The sequence below is a fragment of the Pezoporus wallicus genome, unplaced genomic scaffold (genome assembly GCF_028554395.1).
Source record: "Pezoporus wallicus isolate ANWC-B61680 ecotype Strahan unplaced genomic scaffold, APGP_CSIRO_Pwel_v1 contig_6787, whole genome shotgun sequence".
Taxonomy (NCBI): Eukaryota; Metazoa; Chordata; class Aves; order Psittaciformes; family Psittacidae; genus Pezoporus; species Pezoporus wallicus.
The window spans coordinates 1,997,053-2,023,547 of record NW_026636951.1 but is presented as its reverse complement, the minus strand read 5'-3'; the positions used below and the strand labels follow the sequence as shown (position 1 = coordinate 2,023,547).

At 36.8% G+C, this 26,495-nt stretch overlaps 2 protein-coding genes across 3 annotated transcripts in view; one reads left to right on the top strand and one right to left on the bottom strand.

The window, feature by feature from the left end:
• LGI1 (leucine rich glioma inactivated 1) overlaps positions 1-1,149 on the bottom strand; it is a 30,754-nt gene extending 29,605 nt beyond the window's left edge. The window contains exon 1 of the mRNA XM_057402342.1: positions 1,022-1,149. The gene's annotated coding sequence lies outside the window, so the exon portion shown is untranslated. The remainder of the gene's footprint in view (positions 1-1,021) is intronic.
• LOC130595515 (protein FRA10AC1) lies at positions 1,043-25,850 on the top strand. Of its 2 annotated transcripts, none has more exons than XM_057402350.1 (14): positions 1,043-1,456; positions 5,477-5,553; positions 7,540-7,632; positions 7,716-7,761; positions 9,612-9,688; positions 10,406-10,489; positions 10,956-11,040; positions 16,841-16,886; positions 20,164-20,277; positions 21,289-21,331; positions 22,805-22,923; positions 23,510-23,548; positions 24,801-24,885; positions 25,344-25,850. In XM_057402350.1, exons 1-14 carry the CDS (start codon positions 1,100-1,102, stop codon positions 25,384-25,386), a joined length of 1,308 nt encoding a protein of 435 aa, XP_057258333.1. In that variant the 5' UTR covers positions 1,043-1,099; the 3' UTR covers positions 25,387-25,850. The 2 variants fall into 2 exon arrangements, with proteins under 2 accessions (XP_057258333.1, XP_057258334.1); XM_057402351.1 differs by lacking the exon at positions 1,043-1,456 and adding an exon at positions 1,918-2,014 and having other exon boundaries at positions 5,451-5,553.
• Positions 25,851-26,495: the final 645 nt, after the last annotated feature.

The following is a 26,495-nucleotide window of genomic DNA, read 5'->3' as shown; positions in this document are numbered from 1 at the left end:
TGATAATACCATAATAAGTGACACAAATACTAGCTCAGGAGAAAGAAAATACTTTTGGTTTTAACACAGATTCAGTAGCCAATGTATAGAGGTACACTATCAACTGTTGGCATTCAATTCCCTTACTGTGTAGCACTGTAAAAATACTGCACTAGGTTTTACAACTTATGTATTACATTGGTGACATTTCAGTTTTGAAATTTTCCCTGTATTAAGTGTATCTGTGGTTTAAGACTCTAGGAATCAATAATACTGCTGGAAAAGTCTGATACAGTCCAGAAGAAAGTACCTGTGATGGACTAAAGCATTTCAAACCTCAGCAGTCAAAATGCTGGTTCAAGGTGTTGTGCGCCCTGATCTTTGATGGGAAACAGTATCAGCTCCTTGACAGCTACTTGCTGTATCTGATGACTTAATGCTGAAGACTGGCATTTCCCAGCTAGCTTATGAGAAAACAGTTTTAGTTTATAAAGCCCCTTCCAGTGATGCAACCCACAAGCTCCCGAACTCTTATCAACCAGCTGCCGTTGGTCCTCGCAGAGAAACTGGGTCAGATACTGTCTGTCTCTCTTCTAACTGCGAGATGCAATTGAGAAGAGAAACCGCTAAAACATGTGGAAACCAATGTTACGTATTACCTTGCCGAGGCTGCCAAGGCGTTACTGCGGCCGTGCAGGAGGTCTGTGTCACCCTGAAGGCAGCGCACACACCTACTGCACGGAGCCCGGCCCCGAGGGACGTCTGGCAGCTTCTGCCACCGAGGAGCACCCACCCAGGGCCCTCTCCTCCCCGAGGGGCCTCCTCCAGAGCGACCCCTCCTGCGCGCCCCGTCCCCCGAAGGACCCTTTCCGCGGGGCCCCGCTGCCCTGGTGCCCGCAGCCAGCTTTCAGCCCCCGCAGCTCAGCTCCTCTAGAGAGACTCCCCAGCCCAAAAGCACTGGGAGTGGTGAAAGGGCGAAGCGGGACGGGATGGAGAGGGAGTCGCTAAAGCCTCCCTGGGCGCCACTACGGCCGGGTCCTACCTTCCCAGAGGCGGAGACCGCCGCAGCCGGCGCCGCGCACCGGGTTCCCGGGCAGGGAGACTCCCCTCGCCCCCAAACATGATGAGCCGCTTTCCCCTCCCCTCCCCTGCCGTCGCAGCTCGCCCTCCCCCTCCCGCCGGCGCCCCGCCGCCGCCCCGCCGCGCTCCGCCGGCTGCCCGCGCCCCTGTGCCCTGCGCCGCGCCGCCCGCCAGCGGCAGAGGGAGGCAGCCGGCGCAGCGGCCGTGCTCCGCCTCTGTCCCAGTTTCCGGGAGGGGCCCACGGGAGCGGGCCGCGGAGCAGCGCCGCGGCCGCCGAGTAGGGCCGGGTGGCGGAGGAGGAGGCGGTGTTCGCCCGCGTTCCCAGCCAACTCTCCCCTCTGGCGGGGCGGCCCGCGCCGCCGTCATGGTCCCTAACCAGCTGCTCCTATCCGCGGCCGTGAGTGGGGCCCTGGAGAAAGGGAGGGGCGGGCAGCGGACAGGCCGCGGCCTCCGCGGCCTCCATCGCGGAGGGGTGGAGCCGGCGGAGGGGCCAGGCCGTGCCTGTGCGGGGATGGGGCAGTGTGGCGGGCCGGCAGTCGGGAGGTTAAGGCTTGTGCAGGAGTCACCGGCCTGTGTCCCGCGGCCGCCCTGGTGGCGGCGGGCCGGGTCTGGCGGGCTGCGCAGCAAGCTAGAGCAGAGCTGGCTGGTTTTCTGGGAGTAAGAACAGCTTCGAGGTCGTGTCGGACCCACACGGGCCGGTTTTCGGTGTGATTTTTCTCCTTGGAGCCCCACAAAGCTCTAAACCTCACCGTCGTGGCCTGCTGTTACCTATACCTTACTCCTGCTTTTTCCTTATCTTCAGAGTTTTAATAAAGGGGCAGTATCCTGTGTGTTCTCTTTTGGTTCACTGGGTTGTATATGCAGATATTTATCGTAATTAGTTTTACAAGGAAGAGTAGATTTAAAGCTAATTGTACTTACTCTCACGTCTTTTCTCCCAAGTGGAAATTGCAAAGTCTTGAGGTAGGAAGAGTGTTTTTGCCGTGAACTCTGCTGACACTCAGCATGGCACCCTTTATCCAGCCAGGACAGCTCCCCAAGCCCTGTTCTCTTCAGACTCTCCCAGGGTAGTTTGTTGAACCAAAATGAACTGTCAGGGCTGTTTTCGGCCACATCTGGGCTGTGAGCAGACATGAGTGCAGACCTGTGTGCTGGGCAGATAAGGGGAAGGATAGGAGTGACACTTGTGTGGGGAGTAGCAAGATTACGGTTGTCAGGGGCATGACTTGGGTTTTTGTGTGTAGGATTGTTTTTCCCCCCCCCCCCTTTTTTTTTTAACTGCCTTTCTTTTCAGCTTTGTGTTGTGAACAGGAGGGTCAGTGTGAATTACGACATGTCCATGTCACTAGTGTGTGTTTGTTCCAGTGGAGAGGGTTAAAAGAGATGCTTTTTCTGGATGCAAATACCACCTGTAAATGCAGTGTCCTGTAGTGACATCAGCAGTTGACATCTCTGCTCTCAGTTGCATACAGTGTTTGTAGATTTACTGGGTTTAAGTTGCAGGTTTTTAGGAGCCCTAAATTAGTGGGCTTGGTTCTGTCTCCAATTGCTTTGCTGTTAATTAATCCAGGATGTTGGGATTACTTAAATGTCAGTGATTGGTACATGTTCTGGTTTTGTGGTTTCAGTTTGTTTTCTTGTTTGGGAAAAAGGAAGTTCAAAGTTGGTGAAACAGAAAAAAAAGCTGTGCCATTTAAATTATGTAGCTTTTATTTAGGTTTATATTTTGATAAAATATTTGGTATTTGCCTTGCTAATATACTAAAGCATCCTGAGTTTCTGACAAATTCCATCAAAATGAAGATTAATTAAAGAGTTTATCAAATAGTGAAAGTAGTTATTCTAGGTTTTCTTGACAATTTTGCATATCCATGTCTACACATGCCTGTTAAAATCCACTAGTTTAGGCACAAAACTTTGGTATCTGCCTCTCTTTTACTCGAGCTAAATACATTCTACTTGTTGGGGATTATTGCCTGTCTTTTTTTTTTGTGGCGAAGGGGAGAAATCAGTCTTGAAATTTCACAACATTAAGCAGGTGTCTGTTTACATTTCCCTTCCAAAATGTAAAGATTCATTTATGGATGTGATTCTTTAGTGGAGTTCATTTTTATGTTTTACTTTAAAATCAGGTCATCTTAGTGTCATTCTGTGAAGTTTCCAGTTGGAAGAGCAGCCTCTGAGGACCTTGGCCATGCCTGGGTCTATATTCACGGTCACAGCTTTCCAAAGGGCAGTCAGCAGCTTCTGAGAGCCCTACAATATGACTCTGTTGGAGCAGCTTTTTTTTGCTTGAGTCATTCCTGGAATCATTTGGGAGCTGATTATCAAGTATGTTTGCATCTTTCCTGAGGCCCATCATTCAAGGGAATCCACTGTGGGAAAATCTCCTTTTATTTGAGCTTTTCCCTTCTTGCCTGTTTTTATACTTCATCTGTCTCATGTTGACTTTCATGCACATTGTGTTGGCTTGGACTTTCTCCCCTTTTGAGTGTGAAGGAAGCTCTCAGTGTTCATCTGGAAAGCATTATTTTGCCAATTAAAACATTCCTGGATTGACATGACATTTTTAAAATTTAGAGGCCAAGTATAAATATATTTGCTGCACACTTGTAATGTGTTCAGCCTTTTCTCAAGACCAGACAAGCTTCATTAATGAAAATAGTGACAAGCGTGCTATGAGAACCACCTAAACTAGGGGACCTGCATCTGAACTGTGGATTACCATGGGACTTTGCACCATTGCTGCACTTTTGCCAGTGTGTGAGGCCCACCTTACACCACACACTGCAGACATCTGCCAGACTTTTTTTGGCAATTGATAATTTTTGTGTCTCTTGGGAAAGTCCTGATTTGCTTTTGTTCAAATTGATGTGTGTATGTGAGCTAGGTCTTCTTCAGAAAAGTTCAAGAGTGAAAAGAATGTTACAGTATTAAAGCAAGGAAAAAAGTCACATGTTAATACTGGTAATATAAATTAATTAAGATATTAAAAATCAATCCTTCACCATCAGCGTGAAAAGATAGTATTTTACATACTCTGCACATTACAGACCAACAAGATAGAGCTTTTTGATGTCAGTAGAGGATACAGCTGTGTCTGCAGCATGGCATTGCTAGCAGGCATTTGCAGCCAGGGAAGGCAAATCATCCAGAAGAGATGGATCTTTTTTTCAAATTTTGTTTTTCTCAGGTTTTTGTCTGAGGAGGAATATGATTGTAGGTGATTTAAGAATCAGGAATGCTGAATCAAATACACTGGTTTTCTAATCCAGTTCCCTTTCTTATCCACAGTCTGAATTACCATGATACTTAGGAAGCATGTATTGAACCTTTCCCCATGCAGATCTGTAATAACCATCCCTCATGTTTTTAGCTTAGTTGTGTAAATGTTCCAGTTTGTAAATCATTTTTTGGGGTCAGTGCCAGTTTATGCAGTTTCCAGCTCTGGCTGTTCTCTTCCTGTGCTACCCCACAGCTGGCTGGTGAAGCTGGTTATGGGGCTCTAGATGAGCTGCCAGGAAGCTTATCTGGGTTAAAATAATGTTTTTTTTAGGTAGGAACCTTTATAACTTGGGTGAGTTGATTTATCTGGTTTATGTGTAGTTTCACAATTGTAACTGAGCAAATGGATCGAAAGTACTAAAGTAGGAGTGAGGGAGAGAAGATGGGATCTGCTTAAGACATTACTTCTGCTGAAAGAAGTAAACATGTAACTATGCTCTGAAAGGTGGAGGTTTTAGATCTCAGCATCAGTTAGTGCTTAGTCGTTTGATGGCATTAAGGTATAAGGTATTTTGGGTTTCTTATATTCATTAATTTAACATCATAGTCCCACGTATGTGGGAGAAAGATTTCATTTCACGGTAGAAATATTTTGATGATTAGATGATACATTTTTCAGGCATATTGTTGTTTTATATTTAGATATCATTTCAACCAGCTTTCCATCTGGCAATGTAAGATCTAATATAAAATTCTGTGCCACAGCCCAATAAACTTTTGTTCTTATCTGTGGTAATAATATGGGCACATCAGTTGATGTCCTCAAGCCCACTGAATGAGTGGCTCCTGGGGAAAATACTTAGCTTTTTCATACATAAGAGGGATTGTTTGAAAGTAAAGACTGAAGATGTTTATCACATTTTTGGCATCTGTGTGAAGATTAAATACGGGGGCATCTACATATAAATTATTTATAAAGCGATCTTGTGATAGACTGATGTCTGGCTTTGCCCTCTGTTATTTGGAATATACTCTGCATTGTCTATTGGATTTGGTTTCGTGTAGACACGTGAGAATTTGCACTTGCTTGCTTGCTCTCTATCTTTCTCTCATTTATGCATGATGGACTGATTTCTATTTATGCAGTGTCAATATTACATTAGCAGGTGTGTTGACTCTTGTCTTTTTTCAGGGACGTGGCCATGGATGCTATGATTCTGATTTTAGTGATGAGGAGAACGGAGAGAAGTCTGTGCAAAAGACTAAAAGGTAATGTAGTACAGAATTAACACTTTACATTGTGTGTTGTGTGCAAATGGCCTATTACTGTATATACAAGATCATGCTGTCATAAGTAAAGGGTGGTGTTGAAATAGTTTGATGTGGTTTTTGAAAAATCAGTCTCTGATTCCTGCATCTCCTCATGTCAAGCTTGCCAAAGAACATTCTCTCCCGGGGCAGCTGAACAAGGTCCATTCTGCCATGTCCATCTTGTGCCTACATGCCCTCAGTCTTGGAGCAGAGCATTTCATTTTTCCAAGCATTAGTATCAACTGCTGAGGTTTGGCTGCACTGTTCGCTTCACTGTGATCCGTCAGGATGCATGGAACGGCTAAGAGAGCAAAGGAAAAAAGGCCAAATGGCAGCAGGCTTTGTAGATATAAAATGCCTGCTTGTAGGAAGTGAAGGATTTATGCTATTTATCATTTAATTTGTGAAGAGACCTGGAATTGGTGAACTGTGTTGTGCTCAATCCTTGAAATGTAACTACACATCTCTTATTTGAGATCACCTTTGCCAGTTCTTTCAGTGGTTCACACAATTAGTGACTTTGACTTTTGGAGTCTGATCTCGTTGTTGTTAATATTTTCATCTACATATGTGGTACCACAGTCCTTTGACACTTTCTGCACTGTACTGAGCATTTAGCCTATACTGTGCATATATTTTTCATACCTTTTTCTGTCTCTCCCATGCTCTGCTACTGGACTTTATTTGAAAAGGCTTTCTGGAAGCAAGGACTCTTGCATATTTTCCCTTGTAGTAAAATTGAAAGAATGGGCTTTGTAGTGTATGAGTGCATCTTGGGGAAAAAAATTATGTTTTAATCGTTGGAATAATAGCAGGCATTGTGCTGTTCCATTTATTTTATAAATATAGCTGTTCTCCATTAAAACAGTGACTGGTTTTGTTCAGTTTCTTTAAAAGGCCATTACACATTATACCATTCCACTTTCTATTCTAGGTGGAATATTAACAGGAGCCTTTCAAAAATATCATCATTACCCTTGTTCTGGCACACTACTGCTAATTCCCAGTTCGGCTCTAATGTTGGTTCACTGTATATGTATATATCCTTTTCTTGCTCTATGAAGATATTTATTTTCACTTGGTGGAAAATAGTAGTCTTAAGTTTTCTCCATATTCCTGTTTTATGGAGACTCCTTGTGGGAATTTTGTGCCTACAGATCCTTTGGAGCAAATAATAAGAATCCTTAGTTTCTAGAGTCCGGTATTCTATAGCTTGAAGTATGAATTCCTTGGCTTGCTTTCTACAGGTTTCTGACTTCCATTATTTCTGCCAGCTGATAATTACGGAAAAATCTTTTCTTCACCTCTATGAGGAGTGGAACTAACTAAATATATCTTTTACTAGCTAAGTGCATCACTTTATAGTTAAATTTTTATTACTTTGTTGAATTCTGAACATATTTTTAGCTGCCCACTGGCAAGTATGCTTCACAATCCGGGACTAAAGTTTTAAATGAGTGATTCTTTTGATTACACTGAGGGAGGCAGAGTTGTTTAATGGGGTGTTGAGACATTGGCATGAAAGGATGGGGTAAGGTTACTAGCAGTCACTCTTATTCAGTGAACATACTGTCTTTCCTACTTCCTACTTGGCTGTTGAGCTGAGATTTATGGAGCTTTGCACATGGAGGGAAGCTGAGGAATATTCATGGTTTTTTCATTGTAGTTCTATAGTGATAATGCTAAAAATAAATATTACAGACTGCTGTTTTAAGCAGGTTATTTTTAAATGCTAACTGTAAGCAAATGCCTTTATTATTTTGTTCTACAAGTGAAGTAAAGTCTAACCTGATGTTGGTTATGAAGTTTGGTTTTATCCCTGTAGAAACTAGCAATATAGCAGGTTTTGTCACTCAAGCTAGTGCAGAGTTTGGCATATGCAAATTTTATTGCTTATGTAAAGCTCTTGACTAACTTTTCTGCCTTTCTCCTCCCTGCCTTTAGTGTAAAGGAAGATGGCCTTCTGGTAAAGCCATTCCAAAAACCAAAGCAAGGCAGCATGGTTCACAGACAATTCGCAGCTGAAGAATGGGATAGGTATGTTCTGTCTGTTGCTTTTGTGAGACGTTTTTCACTTAATGTAAAGACATCTGTCACTCAAATGTATTTGTTATTAACAGGGAAGAGGCAAGAAAACGAAGATGCCACCTGATAGCAATGGATGCCGTATCCTTCTGTTTCATTTTAATTCAAGTTTGAAGATGGAACATAGGTTATCCCTTATGCTGAAATACTGGGGTTGCTCAGTTATCACAGCAGTTGACAGTGTAGTACCAGATACTGAGTTCTTAAAATTAGTTTCTTTTTGTTGCTGAGATGACTGAGAGTACTATAGTCAGTAGAAGCATTGTCAGATTTGTCCTATAAAATCATTTGTCCTGTTTGGGTTTAAGTTACGCAGTGAATTTTATTTAGACTGGCACAAAGACACTTTGCTGTTTTGGTTGAGTTTATACAGAGCGTAATTCTGTGTAAGGTTGCTATGACCTATGGACAAATACATTTCTACTGGAAATTTAAGAAAGCATTCGTTAGTTCAAAAGTCTGTTCAAAACAGCCTGATCTCCAGTAATATCTTCTACAGCTACTCTAAGCCTGCTTAATATCACGTGAAGGGTTTTTTTTACTATCTTAATCATGTTTCATGTGTAATTTTAAACTGTTTTTATAACTACTACCTTATTTAGGTTACAACCTTTCTTCTTTCATTCAGTTTTCACCTGGGCCAGGCATTACATATTTTGACTTCAGTGTATCTGAAATACCATCAGTTCCCTGTTTGTTTAAATAGCTGTTCTTCAGCTGTAACAGTTAATAAATAGGAAAGTAAAGACTAATTATATGTGGAAAGACTTACTTAAATCTGAAAACTGCAGTAAACAAACAGTAACTTCTCCTAACCTGCTTGGGATTTGGCCAGGCACTGCATAAACCATTATATGTCTGTGAAGGGGACATATCTTAAATCAGTCCCACTGACTTTGTGAACTGTCATTATCCATAGAAAAGTCTGTATGCTGGAATGACTATAAAACTCATTATGTAGAGACTTTTATGAATTTCTGCTAATGTTTTTGAGTAGTTCATATGTAAAACCTTTACTGTTATGCAGTTTTAACACCTAGTAACTCAAATAGCAGCACAAAATAGTATGTTTTGTTAAATATGCTTATTTGTGCCAGTTAAATATTCTGGGTTTGCTTCTCTGTCCTTCTGTTTGTGGTGGAAAGAGAAAAGAAAGATACATACTGAGGTTAAATTAACTTTTTGAAGGCTTTGGAAGTTAAATGTTTTCTCAATAAAATTCTAATACATGTCTGAATAGCAGGTTGATAAAAATCATTCAAACTGATGCAGTATTTGCTGGAATATGTACCAGAAGATACTGTGTTTCTCAATTTGCTGCTTCAGAAACACCATATAAGTTAATTGAAAATATTTTAGCCATATATAATGTTTTTATTTATGAAGACACTTATTTTCTGAGTAAGTAATTGCATATTTTTGGTCAAATTATGGTACAAAATGTGTTTCAAATCATGTCTCTGAGGCCAAAGTGTTCTACAGTAAGCATTACATACTTTTCTATTCCTTTCGTCTCCCAACCAAAGAAGATAGATAATTTTTATTTGAATGTGGATGATAAAATGTAATAAATTATTCAATTTTAGAAGCCAGACTGTTTACATAATATGAAAACACAAATCTGGTTCAAACCTAAGCTGCAGTTCTAAGAAGCTATTGTTTAACTCACAGCTGAAAAAATGGACTCAGTTTCTATGTATATGCATACAGAGCATCTTTGATAGAAGAGAAATTTATAAAGGTCTGGCAGCTGAATGAGGTTGAAAGATGAAGTTGCCTTGAATTCCTGTATTTGGAAAAAATAAAAAAACAAAACCCAACCCTTCTTTCTGTTAAGTGTATAAAAAAGTTTGTATTTTTATTTTTTTATTATTTTTAAACTATGTTAAAAGAAGATAAGTTCTGCAGCCATCCTTAATTGCTTTATTCAGTATGAAAGACATAAGAAGCTTGTGAAAGATTACATTTTGTACTATGGTGGCAAAATAGAAGATTTCCGACGTTCTGGGTAAGAACTATTGGCAATCTTTCCCCTCATGCCCCCAAAGCTCCCCTGTTATGTGAAGCCATTAAACATATATTGTAGCTTTGTGGGGAGAGGGGGGTTGTGGCTGTGCATCAAATTACTAATTCTTTTGGTCATAAATAGTAACTACATTCATTGTAAATAACCAAAACACGGAATTGCCTGGTTTAATTTTTGTTTTGGGGTTTAGGGTTGTTGTTTTTTTTCCCATATTTTTATATAAGAATTTATCATGAACTGAATTATTCTTTTATTATGTAAAAGGAAAGATGACAGGTTAGCACTAATTTTGTATTGAGGGTACATTGAGAAATGTCTGTCAGTAACTTCAAAATAACAATCTGAAATACTTTTGAAATGAGCAGAATTGCTATCCATTGTCCAGAATAATGATAACCTTCTTTAGGGCTGTCTGTAGCTGCCTTCTAACATTACTGTCTCCAGTAAAAAGTGTAAAAAGTATTTTCAGACAGGATCAAGTCATCCCATTTCAGTGGCCATATTCCACTGTGAATTTTTCACTGGGGAAAATATATGCCAGGGAATATATGTTTTCATAGTTTTATTCCATAGCAATATATTCCTTTTTGCAGTGAGGTAGAGATCACAACTGTGAAATAGTGGTGTTTACCAAATTGTTATTTGACTGACTTTTCATTTTAATATTACATTGTACTAAAAAAATGTGTCCTTCTATAGAGCAAATGACAAGACGGATCTTGATGTTATTAGAGAAAACCATAGATTCCTGTGGAACGAAGAAGATGAAGCAGACATGAATTGGTACCTGGAGCTGTTACAGAACATGTTATTTTTAGATCACTTGTATTAAATTTGTGGTGTCCCCTACTAATTAAGAATTATCGTGCATACTTAGTGATAACTCTTTGATCCTTAATGCATTTAAAAATTAAAGACCTTATAAAGGTCAGTGCAAAATTAATTGATGACAGAAAGAACTGAGAAATGTTTGTGTGATCTCTGAGATCCAAATGACTGTTCTGAAAATTGAAGGAAGCCTAGTTTGAAAAAATACAGTTTGATTTGTGCTGTAGATGTATGTTAGATGTATTTTTCCAGTTTTATGGAAATTATCTCTTGGCTTAGTGAATGTATTTCTGTTGAATTTTTAGCCTTGCACCTTGTGTTCTTCAGATTAAACAACATGTCTTTATCTTGCCAATGTGATTACAATGTAAAATGAATCATATCATGTTTCGTTTAATAAAAATAATACTTTTCCTTACAGGGAAAAGAGGCTTGCAAAGAAGTATTATGATAAGTTGTTCAAAGAATACTGTATAGCAGATATCAGCAGATACAAAGAGAATAAGGTACATTTCAGTATTGTAAATAATTTTGGTTTTAAAGTATGCCCTTTTTAAAAAAATTGCCTTGATTGTGTATGTATTGTGAAACCAGAATGTTAGTACCCCTACTCTAGAAAGAGAATTGTGAGAACTTGTCAAGTTATTTAATAAGCAGCAGCAGTTTGAATCCAAGCATTGTTGCTGCCCCAGAAATGTGCTTCTGTGGGAAGAGGAGCTCTTCTGTCAGATGGTGTTTTATGAAGAGGTATATTGTGTGTAAGAAAGGCAGAAAACAGAGAGAGGTTAAGGAGGGAAGACGATAGAAGTTTGTCTTGAGAGAATCACTGGATGAAGCCTAAAAAAAGTCCCTGGGAATGTTACTATTAAGGGGAAAGAAAAAAAAGACATAGTCTAAAAAGAGAGAGTTTTATACTGGGATGCTGGCAGAAACTGTTTTGGAAATATCTGTTCTAAAGCAGTTTCTTTTGCTGGTCATTCTTTTCTGTTTATGGAAACAGGATTTGTATGTTCTTTGTAAGTAAATAGAATTTAAGAGAAACAACCCAATTCCAGCACCGGTTTTTCTTAACTGGAACAACCTTTTTCGTTTTGAAGTTTCTGACTGACTAACATCTTGGTCAAAAAGAATACATGAAATTTCTATTGTGATTTTGCGAAGAGTATTGCTCAACTCAGATGTCTTAGTGTTGTTAGCACATAGTAACAACCCAGCCCTGCAAACAGTGGCTATGTAAGTTCTTTGAGACTATTTATAGTACTGAAAATTATGTTCACTGGTAAATGTTTGCAAGGACTGGACCTAAACTCTAGTACTAGGTAGAAAAGATGACAGCCTTCTAAAGACCATTGTAACAGAAAAATGCAAAACTTAAATGAAAATTAATAAAATGTAAAATTCTGAAGAAGTTTTCCCTCCTTTTTTTTTTTGAGTAAATTTGATTTTATTTTCCTATAGCTGTTTCATATCCCTCAATCTTTGACCCACCTCCCCAGCTGATTTTCCCTCAGCATGCTTACAGATTTTGTTTCTTCAACTACCGTGCCAAGTTTCCATATGTTTGCTGTCTTTTGTGGGAAACAGTTCTGCCCCAGTTTCCATTTTTTCTTTTGTGTGTGTGTGTGAGTGTTGTGCAAACAGTGTTTCCCTGACAGACTTAAAATGTGGCTGTCCTAACTCTGAGGTCACTCTGAATTCCTATGTATGCTCGTAAGTCATTACCTATGGTTTTGGAGTTGCCATGTCAGTATAGCTCTGCTATATCATGTAATTAGTTTTCTTACATTAGGCTATGTTTTCTATTCTCAAATATGTTCTGAGCATGTGCTTTCTTAGAAATTCTTAGAAAAATGAGAAAAATCTCATTTTTTTTCCCTCATTACTCATCTATCCATGCCCATGTTTGGTACAGAAGGATATCAAAGCAGGTTTTTTTTTCTTGGAAGTCAGAAATAGGCTGCTGATCCCATTCACACCAATGGAATGCAGTCTGTGCTTTCAGACTTTTTCTGCCTTGATTCTTTCTCTGCATTGCCAGAAACTGGAAGTTGGGTATCTTTAGCCCCCTGTGCCTTCTGTTCTGCAGTTCTGGTGCTTTGAGAGGTGCAGGGTGGGTAACAAGCTTCTCAGCTGTCCAGCCTTTTGTATGCTAGTTGTTGATGCTGTATATGATGATGCTTCCTCTTAATACAAGGAAGACATTTTTTAAAGTGAGAATATTAATTCACTGAAACAACCTCCCCAGTGGTGAAGCAGAGTCTCTGTCACTGGAGGTTTTCAAGATGTTGTTGGACAGGGTGATAGGTAACCTCATCTAGGCTCCCTTTCCCATAAAAGATTAGACCACATCATCTGTCGAGGTCCCTTTCCTGGACTGTTCTCTGATTCTATATCCTGCTAAGTGGTGTCAAAGTAAAGTTGGAGGCCACTTTACTGTGATGTTTTTAATATATATATAGCATAGACTGAGACTTGCATGTACATACTCATCTGTCTTTTCACAACGGTAATTGTTTTGCTACTGGCCAAAATCTTCTAGGCAGCTGTTTTTTTTAAAGACCTCTGTATAGAGGTTGTAGCTCAGATCTCATGTAGAACTTTTATTCTGAGAAAAATCTACTTGTTTTCCTAAGTTCTAGATAATGATAAGGACCAGTTCTATGCAAGGGGTTCTCTTGAAAAATAAGCAGAGTACCTTGTCGAAGACCAAAAACTCAAAAGAAAACAGAAGACCCAAGACATATGAAACCCCAATGCCACGGCTGCTCTTCAATTGCTAGTTCAGACTGTTTCATTCCCATACGTGCATGCATATACACATACGCACTCACAGAGATGGCTGGGACTCCCCTCGTCCCATAGGAGATACCCCTGTGCTCTTGTCATTAGAGATATACAGGTGCTCTCATACTCAGAGCTAGCTGGTGGTGACCCATTCATCCTTCTTGCTCCCAGACTACTTCACCTAACTGAGGGCTAGTCTGCCTCAGTCTTTGCTGGTGTTCACACACTCATTTGCCCACGGGCGCTCACCTTGCTAGCTGCAGACAAATGGGACCTGTGATCTACGATCCCACTTCTCTTTGTGTAGTTAGGACGTATAAACATTTTTAATGAGAAATGCCACGGTGACCCTGTGGTGTGAGGTTACTTAGAGACACTGGAAGAGTGTGCTCTGACAGCTCTTACTTGTGATGGGTCTGTTATTTCTTGTATTTTCCCTAAATCAGAATTTTTAGGTCAAGGTTGTCTTTGAACCTTCAGTGTATCTTGTCTGCAAGCTTTGAGGCTGATAAATGACCGTCTCATTGTCAGATAGTTGTGTTCCATTGTCAGTTTTGCAGTGCAGTAAGGAAGAGTGCTGTGCATGTAGGTTTTACTTTGATACACATTGGACTAGAAATGTTATCTTTGTTGTCTTATTTTCCTAGAAACGTTCTTATTTGTTGTCTCTGTGCTTTGTTTTGTAGCTTAACAGATTGGAAATGTCTCCTATTTGCTAAGAAATGAAATCTGTTTGACACCTGGTCATTAAACAGAATACATTTTATACTTTGTTTTGATTTCCAAATAATTTTCAGATTTCTAGGGAAACTTGTCTTCCACTTGGTAATGTCAATACTTTTGCTTTGTCACTTTTTCAGCATGGAGGCTTTTCTGCAAAAAGAAAAATATGTAAAATACAGTATTTTTCCACAGTGTTGTCTGAATTCATACATTTCTTTTTTTGTGAAAGAGGTCACTGGACATTACTTGTTGCTGCAGCCAATGCATATTATGCAAGCTGTCCATATTTAATTTGGGAATTTTATACCTATGGGTATTAAATGGTCTTTCACATTTTTAAAACTATCGTTTCTTATTAAGTTAGCCGTTTGATACTCTTGCAAAGCATCTGTTTTGGTCTGCCTTGTAGAAATAGCTCATTTAGGATCTTGATGAACTTATTTAATAAAGAAGATGAGTCAGAATCATAGAATGATTTGGGTTGTAAGTGATCTTAAAGATCATCCAGTTCCAATCCCCTTGCCATGAGCAGGGACACCTCCCACTAGACCAGGTTGCTCAAAGCCCCATGCTGTCTACTGATGATGCTTTTGCATTCCTTAATATTGCAGGCCAACTATTCAACATCATACTCTAATTCTTATACACTTTAGCCTGTTCCTGAGATTTTAGCTTAGTTAGAGGAATTCAGTTGTATTTAATTTTTATTTTATTGTTTCTTCTTAGCCTTGGCCACTTTCTGTCATTTTCCATTAGTTGGTGGAAGAATGATTGGCAAAAATGGATGCAGATGAGTTCAACTTTTGTCCTAGATATACTTACAGGTTGTTCTGCCTACCTCTTTTATTTTGCTTAGTTTTCTTGATATCATTACAGAAATATTCTGTAAGGATATAATCTCATTTACATTGTATTGAGTCAACTTTAGACTATGAGGGGAAATTTGTGTAAAAGTCTTCTCGAGTAGAAAAGTGTGCATGGATAACTTGGTGATTGCTGAAGTAACAGATGGACTATGAAAAAGCAAATATGAAGATAAGGTCAAATTGTTCTTTACTTTTTATTGCCAGCAGCACACATGTTCAAAATTGGTGCCAAAATATTGTTGACATTTAATAGTAAACTTGCTGTATTTTTCAATTGCATCACAAGTTTTTCAGGATTAGAAAACTTTGTAGACCAGCAAATATTCTTTGAAGAGGAAAGCCAATCGCCATAACTCTTTGGATGAACTGGTTCCATCATTAATTCTGCACTCACAGATGTATTTTGCATTCTGTTTTCACTGAACTATTCAACGCAGTTCTTGGTTTTTACAACTCACTTCTTTTTGTTGGACCCAAGCTTGAGTGGTATAATGGCACTTCAGACCACACTGCAGGTTTGTAAAGTAGGCGAAGCACAATCTGATCCAGTCTTAGCAGACTGTCGTATGCTGTATGATAGCAGAACCTGATCGGTGATTTTTTTTTACCAGTGAAACCAGCAGGTGTGAAAACACTGTTTATGTTATAACACAAATTCAGAGATTAGTGGACTGATTTAAAGTGGCAAGTATTTTGTTGGTGTACAAATTTTTAGTTTTCTTAGACATCTATGTAATATATTGACTTGGGGAGAATCAGTGCTGACAAAATATTTGGCTGCTGACACCTTTCTTTTAAGTTTGTTTAGCTTTGTTACTAAGTTTCAAAGTGTGTATATGAAAGTATGGCACATTCTTAAAAGCCAAAACTTTAAATGTTTTTTTACTGATGTTCTTTGAGCCACATACTACTTCACATATGAGAAGTCCATGGTGTTGCCCTTCAGTTAAAGAATTATTATTGTTTATTAAAAAATCAACAATGTTCAAGACCACACACAGCAATAGGTACTTGTGCTTCTGTGGAGTGTTCAAAAACTAAATTTAAAAGATTGAAAATCAATACAGGATGTTGCAGAACTTACACATTTACAAAGTGCACATTTGTGTCAGTTCAGTCTATCAGTGCACCAGGAGAAGGTTCATATCCAAAGGGTTCCAAAGATGGGCTTTGCAGCCATTTTTGTACCTCTTGGATTTTGTAATCCTTCTTTTCCCTCTTCCGTCCCCATCTTTTAACGTGAAGTTCAGAGTCTTCTGTGCTTTGCTCACAGAGCAGCAATTTTATCTACTTGTCATCTTGTGTTCATGAATTTTAAATGAAAGTACAAGATAACCTTTTTTAGAGAAGTTGTACGCCTCTTTCTAGTTGTTATTGAAAATATAATTGTTTTTTCCATGCTGTTTGCACTCCCTTCCGTCTTCAATCTTTTCACTGAGGTACTTGCCATTTTGAGAGTTTGAAGCAGATTCTGTTGGAAAACAAAAATAGTAGATGGGTTATCTACAGGTAAAGTTTCTAGGCAATGTAAAGAGAAATACAACTTAGTTGTCAGTTGGTTTGGTTTGAGTTTTTTTGCCTTAGAGTGTAAGAAGTGATCTATTGATAATGTACTAATACAACTTTTCAGTATTCCAGTGATGTTTTCAGTATGGACAAAATTGCAAGGAAGTAGCTAGTAAAGCCAGTCTATCCTATTTGTTCTTCTGCATGTTGTGAAGACTTTTAGCAAGTTGCTGTTTGAATTGCATGTGTAAATTGGAATAATTCTGTCAAGCAGAGGGAGAGAGATATTTTTAATTAACAGAGAAAGAAATGAAATTCCACCAACTGGAATTAAATAGATGAACTACATGCAGGGCATCAGTCAACAGAAATTAGTCTTTACACTGAATGCATCGACTGTTCACAATTCTGGTTCTTATCTTAACAGTTTGGATTTAGATGGCGACACGAGAAAGAAGTAATTTCAGGAAAAGGTAATGCTTTAGTTTTATATTATTTTCTTCCTTAATGCTTTTCTTGCTGCTTTTTGGTATAATTTTGTTGACAGTATTTGTCAATACTGGTAAGTTTATTGAATAACAATGGATAATTAATTGACCTAACTTCTAACTTTGCTGGTGTATGTCACATAGCTCAAGAGTGCACACTGATTAAAATTAAGAAAACGTGGTTTATTTTCACAGGGTCAGATTTGTAATGAACGCCAACATAATTAGTTTGATAATGTAGCTTTTCATGGATATTTTTTTTTAGCTGCTATTTTTTTTAGCTACCTTTCTCCAGTAGTTCTGTTACCTCATTAGTCTTTGATGGCTTTAATTGAAGTCTCTCAATACTTTTCCTCAGGAAATAATTTTCTTAACTATTTCTGCAATGCTGTTTTGCAAATATTTACTTTTTAATTAAAGTTCTGTGTGTAATGTCTGGTTTAGGATAAATTGTTTTTTGAAAGCTTCAGTGGGGATGCTTGTCATGTCTCCCAATCCTATTTCTAAATCAGCGTATTCTGCCTGCTTATATGTGTGAGTTCTTATGTGTTATTGGGACTTTGCACAGTGATCCCCATTTGATGGCCTGGGCACATGGAATTTTTGAATTGGCCAAGCAAGGAAGAAAATTATGTGATTCTATTGCTGTTCGTGTGGGTAGATCTTCATACATGTGTACAGTTTTCAGAAGTCATGTATGCATGCACAAGAAAATTGCATACAGTGATACTGTTGATCAGAACAGTTCTGTAAACAGCTCTATTTATTATAATATATTGCAAGAACTTACAAATATACTTTTTTAAATGTATCACTTCACAGAAAGAAGTATGAACATTAACGGCTGGATTTTTTAACCTATAAAGATTAAAGCTTCTAAAGGTAGTTGTAGTCATATGTTGCATTCAGCACTGCAGAATATATTAACAGATAATTACATTTGATACAGTTGCATGATTTATTGATTGCTTTTAAAAAGAAAATTAAAATTAAATGAGAAATGAATAATTTAGGAACAATTATGTCTTTGTGGTGAAAAAGAATTTAAAGCCGCATTTTACTTTTAATATCTAATACCCTATATTTAAGAATGTGGGAGAAGGTGCAGAATTACGTGTTTTGAGCTTTTTAATGGAATCCTGATGAAAAGCGTACAGTAGCGAGAATTGAGAAACTATTTTTCACCACTAAGTGGCGCAAGAATTCAACCTTATCTCGTGTGTCAGATGCTCTTTTCAAGTGCAGTTTCAGATGTTCATTTAAAATAGGTGACTCTTTAATGCCTTTCTTTTGCTGTTTTAAGTATAAATCAGTAATGTAAATTGCTTTAATGAAAGCTAATAAAGCATTAATACCTACCTGTCTAATAATTCATATTTTTAAAGGGAGAGCATATGCTTATTGTAGCTATGACAATAATAGTTGTGATGGTGGACTGCACTGTGTTTTGAGGTATGTTAAGAAGGGAACATAGGAGTGGTTTACTCACATTTGATGCTTTGTTTTCGATGTCTGTCTTCATAAGGTCATGGAGAAGAAGAAGGGTTAGGACGAGTGAAAGGAGCAGTATTACTCATATTACTAATTGTAAATGCCAGAATATTTCTCCTCTCCTCTCCTTGCATAGGAGGTCATATTGGAGATTGCTGTTGTATCTCCTTAAATTTAAAATGTAATCTTAATGGTGGTTAATGATGTAATGCATTGGCAGTTTCAATAAATGGTTCCTCAGAATGGGTATTTTCTTAGTTAAAATCTTAAGGTAGAAGCCCTACTTCAAGTTTTATAAATCAGTGAATAGTAGGCACATGATTAATTAAATTAAAAGCTTTTAAGCTATTTAAAAAACATATTTGGCATGCCTTCCCAAGTACTTTTTCTCTACTTTCAAAGCATGAATAGTAAGGTATGGCATAACATTTAATAGTAAATGATATTTTAGGCAAAAGGCCTAAATTATTTTCTGTAGGAAAATAGGAAACATTGGGTAGAGTGGAATAGGACTTTTTCATAATATGCAGAAAGAGTAAAGCTGAACATGTGGATATATGTGCTATTTTCTACTTACTTGTATTTGTCAATTACATAGTGAAATACTCAAACCAGCCATATTATTTGGTGAAATAGGGTTTAATACCTGTAAATTCATCTTCTTTCCATTTTTCTCACTATTTCAGTGAACTAACATTTCACTTTTAGCATAGTAGTATCTCTCTTAGCCTATTTTATACATGCATAAATGCACATATAATATACCTTATTTAAACAAACATTCTTCCAAACCTGTTTCCGTTTATTCTTTCTCAGTAATTTCCTCCATGGAAAATAGGCAGGGTAAAATGGAAAATACTTGGACAGTGCACCATGTAGCCATATACCAGTATGTTTTTTGCGTTCAAGTGTTAGCATTGGAAGTGGTTTTACATTGCAGAACTGAAGTATTTGAGGACACTGTGAACCCATTAGTTAGCAGCTTAAGCAGAATATTCTGAGCTTAATTGTTCATCAGTGGTCCTCCTTGTGAGCCTATTAATACACATCCTTGTTGCCAGCTCTGCATACATATCAGTCTTCTGCAAAGGGGATATATGTTTCTTTATTAGTGCAGTGTTGGGAACCCAGTGGTGCGAACAATATTATGTGTAAATTGTTTAAAATTAGTGTCATATTTTACATAATAAACCCAAGGAAGCTTTTAAAGCTGATATATAATTTCTCGTAGAATTGGATTTCTTTTTCTTAAAAGACAAGTAAAGCGTTCATGGAAAGTCATAAAATGCAAATTTTATGTCCAGTATATCAAATGAACTAGAAAGGTAATAAGAACATGGGCATCTCAAATGATACTTTGAATAGTTTGATGTCATTAAAGGTGCATATCTGAATCACACCTCCTGATCCATCACTCTGCTAAGTAAGTGATCATATAGAATATGGAATGTATCCTAGTGACATTCATTTTGTCAAAGTTCAGTATGACACTTACTATTTTATAACATATGCCTCCATCTACACATTGTAAAACACAGTTCAAGTTATGTGCTTTCTTTGCTATTACGCAGTACTAGGCAATCATGATTGAATGCTTTGCATTATCTGCTATTGTTTTCTTAATCTACATATTACTTGTAGATTTGTGCTTTATCTCTTTGAAAGAAATGGAAAATAAAAAGGAAAAACTGAGGAAGACTGGAAATAACAAGCTGAAACCTATGCATGTTTGTTATTGAGCTATGGTTTGCTGGTTTTGACTTCCTTAAAGGTCAGTTTTCCTGTGGAAATAAGCACTGTGATGAGAAAGAAGGCCTGAAGAGCTGGGAGGTGAATTTTGGTTACGTTGAACATGGTGAAAAGAAGAATGCGCTTGTGAAATTGAGTAAGTCAACCCTTCAAGGATATGTACATTTAAAATAAGACAAATATCTTGTCCTTTAAAAGCTGTTGAGTGAGACCCAGTGGTAATGATTATTAGTTCATGCAAAATGCAAAATGTTGAATAGGAGATAATTTTGTTCTATTAAGTACAGGTAGTATGACGGTCTTGATTTGGAGAGAATGGCTGTTATCATTATATATGACAAAGTTGTTACAGGTTGAACACTTCATGCTGTATAATTGGTGGTGCCATAAATTAAGATAACAGATTATAAAACTTTTTTATACAAGCATATCTAGTTTTAATGGACAGTACTATGTTGTAAGGAGGGTTTCATCACTGTACTTGCTTAATCAATTAGGTGTCTTAGGATTCCTTAGGGATTTGGACCAGACAACTTCTTGAACACCTTCAGTTCTACTGATTTTAGTACTTTTGTTTTCTCCCAAAAATTCTAACTTCAATTATGTCACTTCCTTTTCCATTCTTGCCTCTTGAGTGGGATTTTCTTATTCAATACTGTGTGCACATTGATATGTTCATCAGATAATTAAACTTACACAGTTCACAGAGTTACTTTGCGTAAGACAAGCTCATGGTGTATTTTCTTTTGTGCACAAGAAACTCCATGTGGCAGCACTTGGTCTCTGGCAAAGCTCTAAGAGGCTTGAGAATCTTTGGTATAATTGTAGATCAATTTGGTCTATCCACAGAAATCCATGAAATGGGGTATCTGTAAGTGATAAGCACTGATAACTTGGTTATGAAGAGTTGCCAGCTCTAAATCTGTGATCTTCCTCCAGGTTTAGTAAAATCTGGGTTTGTACTGAAGACGTATATTATGGTATATTTCTCAGCCCTGGCTGCAATTATATTGTAACTTTTGTTTTGAAGGAAAAGCTACTGAAATTGGAAGATAGTAGTTCTATCTAGTTTTGTGTATGTATTAATGTTTTAATAATCATGCTTATCAAATACATCTCTGTAATGTTCTCATTCTCTCTTTTTCAGGACTGTGTCCAGAGTGTTCCCACAAATTAAACTTTCATCACCGGTAATGAAATATTTTGAAAATATGTGGGTTGAATAGATTAAAGTTGTGATGAAGAGCTAATAGGGAGAAAGCTTCAGCTAGGTGATGAAGAACTTAATTTATGCTGATTTCAGATTCTGTTCTGGAGGTCTTAGCTCTTATAATGCTACTGGCTTGCCACTGCTGAGAGTTAGATACTAATGCGCTAATGAAAGTACAGAATCCCTCAAAGTGGAAGAATCTCATCCCTACCCCCACAAAAGTTTCCTTCGTTTCAGTCCATCGATTATTTTTCTTTTCTGAAAGTTTATGCAAAACACTGTCTTTTTTATTTTCTCTCTTGCTGTGTTTAAGAGCTGGAATGCTTTTTCTATTCTTAAAAGTAGTGGGTTTATGTGTGAGTCAAGTGACTGTGCTTTGACATTTTGAATTTGAGTATTTGTTCTTTGAGAATCAGTTATTAATAGGAGAGAAAAATTGTAAATTTTGAACCTGTAAAATGTATACATTAAGATTTGATTTGATTTTTTGATATTATCTATAAACTTAGTGAATTCCACAACTATTGATATTCAGTTTTTATGTTTTTTTGACTCTTGATGTGGCATTAACTTAGTTGCGTGGCTCAGTACTTAAGCCATACAGTTACCTGAAATTCATAAAAGGAAAAGGAAACCTTACAGGTAGGAAACAGTGATTTCTTTCCTAAAGTGACAAATCAAAGGTATGTCTAGATGGATATATCCAAGACTGTTAATGAATCCATTTTAAAAGTTAATTCATATTCAGTTTCATTAGAGCATGTTGGGCGCATATTAAGAAGAATTAACTAAATGAGATTACTTTGACTTTTTTGTCTTCTTTTTTGGAAGTAAAATTGTAAACGCACTTGAATTCAGAATAAGCATGGGCAAACATTTTCTCTTTGTCATTTGCAAAGTAATACTTTGAAACAATTTAGCTGACTTTATGCAAAGAAGCAAGAAAAAGTTAGGCTATGTTTATGGGATAAGCCTATATAAGTAAGGCTGACAATAAAATACATGGGTTGTTGGTTTGTAGCAGGTTCTTAGACTTGAGATTCTTCTGCCTCAGATTTCGTTGCTATCAAATATGAAAACAAATTTTAAGACCTGTATTAACTATGTTTTTTTCATTACATATATGAAAAAATAGTTTTCTATAAGGTTTCAGTATAACTGAGTATTTGGCATATTATAAAATAATTTTCTGGTTTTAGTATTTGAATGCCAATAAGAACTGGTTTTGCTGCCTACATCATTGTCATTTTAGCAGCTTCAGAATTCCTGTCCTATGCCTTCAGCTATAGAGCTTCATTGTTTCTATTGCACTTCTCATTTTAACTAATTTATTTTTTTCAGTTTAGTTACAGGGTATAGGAAAAAATGACAAATATTTGACTGAATTAAATAGTCAAGATTTACTGTTGTTTGAGACTACATATTTCAAAGGTGTGCATTCATTTTTTTAAAGGAGGAAAGAAGTCAAAGCATGCAAGAAAAGAGGCACAGCTGGACCAAAATCTAAAGAGCCAAAAAGTAAGAAGAAAAAATCTTCGGCAAAAAAGAAGTCCAAAAAAAAGACCCGTGAAGGTAAATTTAAATTTTAAATGTTTAATTTTTAAAAATATTCAAATATGTTAGTTGAATCTTAGTTTTGCTATAGCTACATGAATATAGATATGTAACTTTCTTGATTATAACACAGATAGTCAAAAAAATGAATTTCTTAGGTAAAATTTCCTGGGTGCACAAAAAAAGAGGAATTTGGAGAAGAAAAAGAAAAGATAAATTTCTGACATTTACAGAGAGGGATATCCTTTAGAAAAACATGCATTGCAAGGAAAAATTGTCCAGGTATTGGACGTTACATACCAGAAGGGGTTGTGAAGTATTTAATTCCTTGAGGCTTTGGGGTTGAAAGCCTTTTGGAAATCTTAGATAGATAACCTTTTTACACCACAGATCTCAGGATAAAATGTTTGGGCTCAAACTGATTAACTGTGAAGACATGCAGAAAAAAATCTTTCTACTTTTTGCTTGCTTTGAATACATGTTGTGTACATGCTTGCACACGTTTATGTGTAATATAGTGTGATAGAAATATCCTTGTAAACAATTTAAGTTAAAAGATAAATTAAGATATACTTACTATTTTTTAACTGGTGTTTCTTTCCAGATGAGGTTTCTTCAGAAGATTCAGATAATTCTGATAAAGGTAAAGTATTTGAGTATCTTCTGCGTTTTATGTTTTGTAGTAAGTTGTATTATCTCATAGTCATTTGTCATTGGTCTTAGTTTTAATTGTAAGATAATTTTTCGTAAGATATGAACACTGTGAAAACAAGAAGAGATACGAAAGGTCAAAATAATTGCTTACAAATTCTTGGAGAAAAACTGTAAAGAATTTTAAGAAGGAAATCTTCTAAGTTTAAGGGATAAAAATGTGGGCAGATAATAGAACAGAAATCTGAAATGAGTAGGGGGCACGAAATAGCTACATTGTTAATAATTGCATGGTTCCAGGTATGCAAATATGTGCTGTATAATGTGTGCTGTGTAAAGAAAGTACTTTTCTGATACAACTGCTACATTCCCCTCAAGGGAACAATACTAGTATGTACTCTACTAAAATAAACCCTAGACTTTAACTCATGCTTTTCCAGCTACCACCTATAGTACCTCAGAGATCGACTTGTGGATGCACTCAGTCTCAGTGATTTCTTAGGTTGCTTCTGTATCTCAGTAGTTCCCATCCTGTTTCTTTTGTGATGAAACAAGCTCCACCTCCTGGTCATGACAGTTCATGCTGCCGACTATGAAGAAGGGATTGTTTCTATTGATTGTTTTGCTGTGCTATACATTTTTAGGAATGTCCTCAGCACCTAGCTTTTCCCAGTTAGGTACAGGAACAGCTGAAACAGTTTTCTTACACTTAGACCATGTCCAAAGTCTGTCTTATCAGGAAATTGCTATTGGAAGATTTTATGTTTTTTTTTTTTTAGTCCAGGGCATCTTTCTGATGACAGGATTTGGGTTTTTTTTTGTTGTCATTCCTTCTGTATACTTACACTAAACAGTTATGCAGTAATCCATGTTTTTTGACAATTTCGCTTACAAATCAAAATTGATAAAAGTTGTCATTCGAGCAGAAGTAATTGATTCATTTAATATCATGAATTGAAACTGAAATTTAATTCTGTGTGATTATAAGGAATTTTAGGAACAAAGTGCAATGCTGCTGTGTGTGTCAAAGATCAGTGATTTGACATGATTGTTGTTATGTTTGGCCATAATATTAACTCATAATAGCTAAGAGTCTTTTTGATCTGTATTGAATAACATTTGAAAATGCTTTTTATTCTCATGATTACGATTAAACTTTGTGCCTAGCAGTATATAATCTAAATGGAAATAAAATGATAAATTCTTTAAAAATTTATTTCGTAACCACTTTAAATTTTTAACAGATTCAGATAAGAGTGACGTACAAGATGGTCCTTCAGATGCTGACTTTTGGAAAGGTCCTCTGAAAGACACAGATGAAAAATCACGGTGAGTTTGATCTAGTAAACTTGTAGCTAGTAGAACATACAGTGTCCATTCAGAAATGCAGAACCAGAGATCTTTTCTGTGTAAATGAATATACTGACATTTTAAATTATGTCAAATCTCTCTTGTAGTGAACCTAAGAATGTGTTTTTAAAGGGGAGACATCTCTGGGTGAGAACCTTTCTCAAGCCACTACCATACGACTGCTGTCTTACCCCTTACTATACTGTTTATTATCTTGGAAGTTAATCCCAACGGTTAACTCACTGCTGTTCCACAGATAGGGAAATGTAAAGGGTATTGGAATGTAGTGGATAAGTCAAACTGATCTATACCAGCAGCAAATGCTAATCGGAAGTCTGCTAAATCTTTTTCAAACAAATATTATCTTGTAGGTATAGATTCAAAGGAGAACTTTTTCATGTTGTTTCTTTTTTTTTTCTTTTTTTTTTTTTTTAAAGGGAAGAGGAGTTTGATGAGTATTTTCAAGACTTGTTTCTCTGAAGCTAGAGATGGATGTGGGCTCATCTTCTTCAGGAGTTGTCAAGACGAAAGTCTGGAAATCCAGTCATAATTAAGAACCAGACACCTTTTTCTGCCAGCATACCTTTTTTGCAGTCACTTGTATGGACCATTTGGATAGATTGTCTTTGTTAAAAGAAGGCTTCTGGTCTGAAAACTTTGTTTTCCTTATGGTAGGCTTATACTCATGAAATAAGAGAAATAATTTTTTCAGCTTAATGCAAAAGATATATGAAACCCAAACTTAGAAAGGGTGTAAACAAATGAGAATATAGTTTATTGATGTTGCATCACAGAATTTGGTTGCTTTTTATTTTATCCCAAACTTCAGTTATTGCCAGATTTTTGTAAAGGTGCATTTTGGAAGATCCTGTTACTAGTTTAAAGTCATACACTTTAATATATTCATATTTCTAATTTATTAAACAAGAGTTAATAGCCTTAAATTTTTTGGTCATGTAGATGTAATTAGTCAGCTATTAGTCTTTGTAAGTATTTTCAAAGTGGTTGGAGGCCAGTTTTTATCAAATACCTATTTTTCTTGAATGTCTCCCGTACTCCTTAAAAAAAATTAGTTCATTGTGACCTTGTTTTAAATTTTAGTTGTATAAAGATCTGGTTGATTAGTGAAATTTTTTATGTAAAAAATAGAGTGTGTGGCTTTCCATTGGGGATGTACATGTGACTTTTATTTTATCTGTGGTTTCCAATCTCCTTAACATTGATTGAACATTAATCTTTCCTTAAAGTGTAATCCTAAATATACAAGTAAAAAATGTATATTGCTTAAGAAACTTACTGGATTCATCTTCCTCTTCAAGTTGCAACACAACTTTAAACATTCTTTAGTTTATGTTTCCAAAGAAATGCACATGAATACTTACAGTGCCTGTTTTCTTTGTTGGATGAAAATTACTTTGGATCTAAAGGACAAACTTTCTTAAATGTTCATGTTAAACTGAGGAAAGTCAATGTTGTATAAAATATATTTTTGGTAAGTACTTGTCACTGTAGATATATTTATAGAAAGTATTTATAATAAGTGTTTGATGAGGAAAATATAACAGCAGAGATGGTTGCAGTGTATTTAT

What these genes read in the sequence shown, in the direction of transcription:
- LOC130595515 (XM_057402350.1), top strand. Translation starts at nt 1,100, where the DNA reads ATGATGAGCCGCTTTCCCCTCCCCTCCCCTGCCGTCGCAGCTCGCCCT. An exon ending in AGCTGCTCCTATCCGCGGCC is followed by an intron (nt 1,457 to 5,476) that starts GTGAGTGGGGCC and finishes GTCTTTTTTCAG; the next exon opens with GGACGTGGCCATGGATGCTA. An exon ending in ACCTGATAGCAATGGATGCC is followed by an intron (nt 7,762 to 9,611) that starts GTATCCTTCTGT and finishes TGCTTTATTCAG; the next exon opens with TATGAAAGACATAAGAAGCT.